This window comes from Pteropus medius, unplaced genomic scaffold (genome assembly GCF_902729225.1).
Source record: "Pteropus medius unplaced genomic scaffold, Ma_sr-lr_union100, whole genome shotgun sequence".
In the NCBI taxonomy this organism is placed as follows: domain Eukaryota; kingdom Metazoa; phylum Chordata; class Mammalia; order Chiroptera; family Pteropodidae; genus Pteropus; species Pteropus medius.
Window position 1 is genome coordinate 29,355 of NW_024346238.1, and position 2,815 is coordinate 32,169.

A 2,815-nucleotide genomic window follows, 5' to 3' on the forward strand; every position below is an offset into this window, starting at 1 on the left:
ATTGCCAAACAAAGCTGTGTTTGGAAATTTAATTGATACACTAGAGAAAACTTCCCCCCAGGTGAGTGTGGCTGCTTCCTATTTAAGAGCAGCCAATGTCTGATGCCAGGATGAATGTCATAGAATTACAGTGGCTCCTCAACATGACAGAAGAAGTAAACAAGTTTACAGGTTAAAAATCACCTCCACTCACATAGACATTTTCATGCAAATTTATGAAGGTAAGCTGTAATTGTTTAGACAATTTTATTTAAAGAAAGTTCTTAATTGCAGGATCAAGGTGCAAAAAATAAAACAGAAAAACATGAAATTCTAAACTCTTTCTTTGAAAATGAGTTAACTACTTAAGATAGTTCTCGTAGTACCATAATTTCTTAATTATAAAGTAATAAAATTAGATGTAGGTCAAATAATGATAATAAAGTTATGGATATTCAGCATTATCCATTAAGGTAATTTTGAGAACCAGTACTAATAAAATAGGGAAATGTAAAAGACTATATATCTGAGTTTATTTACCAAAGTATTGATAAAAAATATCAGGTGTTGGGGCTAACAGGTGAAGACGTATGTAGCAGAGTGATGAGACAGAAAACATAATCTTTGTCGTATACTTGATTTGGAAAGTTAGAGAACAAATATTAATAAACTGTAGTTGAAATAGTCAAACAGTATTGACTGCCTGATATTGAATGGAATTAATATGAAGTGAAACAAGATTGTGTGTGTGTGTGTGTGTGTGTGTGTGCGTGTGTGTGTGTGTTTAAGTTTCATTCATAGGCTCCAGCCATTTGTATATCCAGAGTAAACATTAATTGTATTTAATCAAAGTAACACTTTATTAGGCAACATTATGAGGGGAAAATAGAGAAAGGGAATTAATTTTGTTCAATGGAACTATATGAAACTAGAATCTTACCAAGGAAGGAAGGGAAATGTAAAAAAATATTGGGATGAATGGGTCATATTTATTGAGTGAGTTAAAGGTTAATTGATATATATCATACACTGTATGAGGATGTTAATAGGAAAAGTTATTGAACAGTATGCTGGGATTAATGATTTCCATATTTAATGTAAATAAAGACAGGGGTACAAAAGTAACATAATAATATTGCATATATTTATTCCCTCAGTAACAAAGGATTAGTCTAAGAAAATTGATTCTCGTTAGACTATTAATGGAAGGACTTAAAACTTATTTTATATAAGAATTAAACAAAAGCTTTAAAATAAACACTTTAATTTAAAAGAGGAGGAATAAATCAATTGATGCAGAAAAAAATGATGAATCCAAACAAATACAATAGCAAAAGCCTGTACCATAATTTCACTTTTTATGGTAGTTAAATAATTAGAACATACTTATGCACAATAAGCTCTAAATAAGAACGCACACTTCTCATTTGCTCTGATATCATTATCTACAAGTATAAAAAACATGCTAGCTTTTATTTCTTGGATTGATTTCAAATGCACATCACCTCCTTTCTGATGTATCAAAATTCATTTTCTAGAAACAGAGCATGGTGATACTGAATATGAGTTTAGAAATTGCAGAAATACATTCATGCAACTAATCCAGTTCCCAGAAGGGGAAAATGAGGTTCAAGAACACAAATGAATAACCAACTTGAAATGACCATATTTGCAGATGGAGAAACACTTAAAAACAGAAAAATCAAATATGACTACAATAACGGAGTTTGTTCTTTTGGGGTTTTCTGATATTCCCAATAGCCAATGGATTCTTTTTGGGATATTTTTGGTCATCTATCTGACTATCCTGATGTGCAATAGCATCATAATTTTGATAACAAGAATTGACCCTGTCCTCCAGACTCCCATGTATTTCTTTCTTAACAATTTTTCCTTTTTAGAAATCTGTTATGTAACAATAACTATCCCAAGAATGCTCATGGATCTTTTGACCCAGAAAGGAAACATTTCTTTGGTTGCTTGTGCTGCACAAATGTGTTTTTTCCTTCTGTTTGGAGGCTCAGAGTGTCTCCTCCTGACAGCAATGGCCTATGACCGCTATGTGGCAATTTGTAACCCACTGCTCTATCCACTGGTCATAAACCACAAGGTCTGTATCCAGCTGGCCATTGCCTCCTGGGTCAGTGTAGTTCCAGGAGGAATTGGACAAACATGTCAGATTTTTTCTCTGCCCTTTTGTGGGTCTAACAAAATTAATCATTTCTTCTGTGACGTTCCCGCAATTCTCAAGCTTGCTTGTGGTGACACATTTCTGAATGAGATCACAGTCAATCTGGCTGCAGTAGTATATGTCATGGTTCCATTTCTATTGATCATTGTCTCCTATGGAAAAATTATTGCCAACATTCTCAAAGTATCATCAGCCAGTGGGAGGGCGAAAGCCTTCTCCACCTGTTCTTCTCACCTGACAGTTGTGGTCTTATTCTATGGAATGGCTACTATCACGTATTTGCAACCCAAAACAAATCAATCAGAAGGAACTGGGAAAGTGATCTCTCTTTTCTACACCGTTTTGATCCCAATACTGAATCCCATTATATACACTCTGAGGAACAAAGACATCATGGTAGCACTCAGAAAACTACTAAGTCGCTTATTATGATGACACGAAGACTTGAAATTACAGTAAAGGACGCTCTTATAAACTAATTTATAAAGCAAGCATGATAAAGCCAGTACATAAGGTAAAATGGAACTTTAAAAACTCTCATCCAAAAGAGTGTGGGAAAGAGAGAAAAGAGAATCGACAAAAGAGGAGACAAACAAAAGCAAAGATTTTTCAAAAATGTCACAGGTGAGTAAAGTAGGAGAGAAA

General features: G+C 34.0%; 1 protein-coding gene across 1 annotated transcript; it reads left to right on the plus strand.

Moving 5' to 3' along the window:
- Window positions 1-1,654: 1,654 nt before the first annotated feature.
- LOC120613083 (olfactory receptor 10AG1-like) lies at window positions 1,655-2,602 on the plus strand. The gene has a single exon (XM_039875712.1). The coding sequence runs from the start codon at window positions 1,655-1,657 to the stop codon at window positions 2,600-2,602; it is 948 nt and encodes a 315-aa protein (XP_039731646.1).
- Window positions 2,603-2,815: the final 213 nt, after the last annotated feature.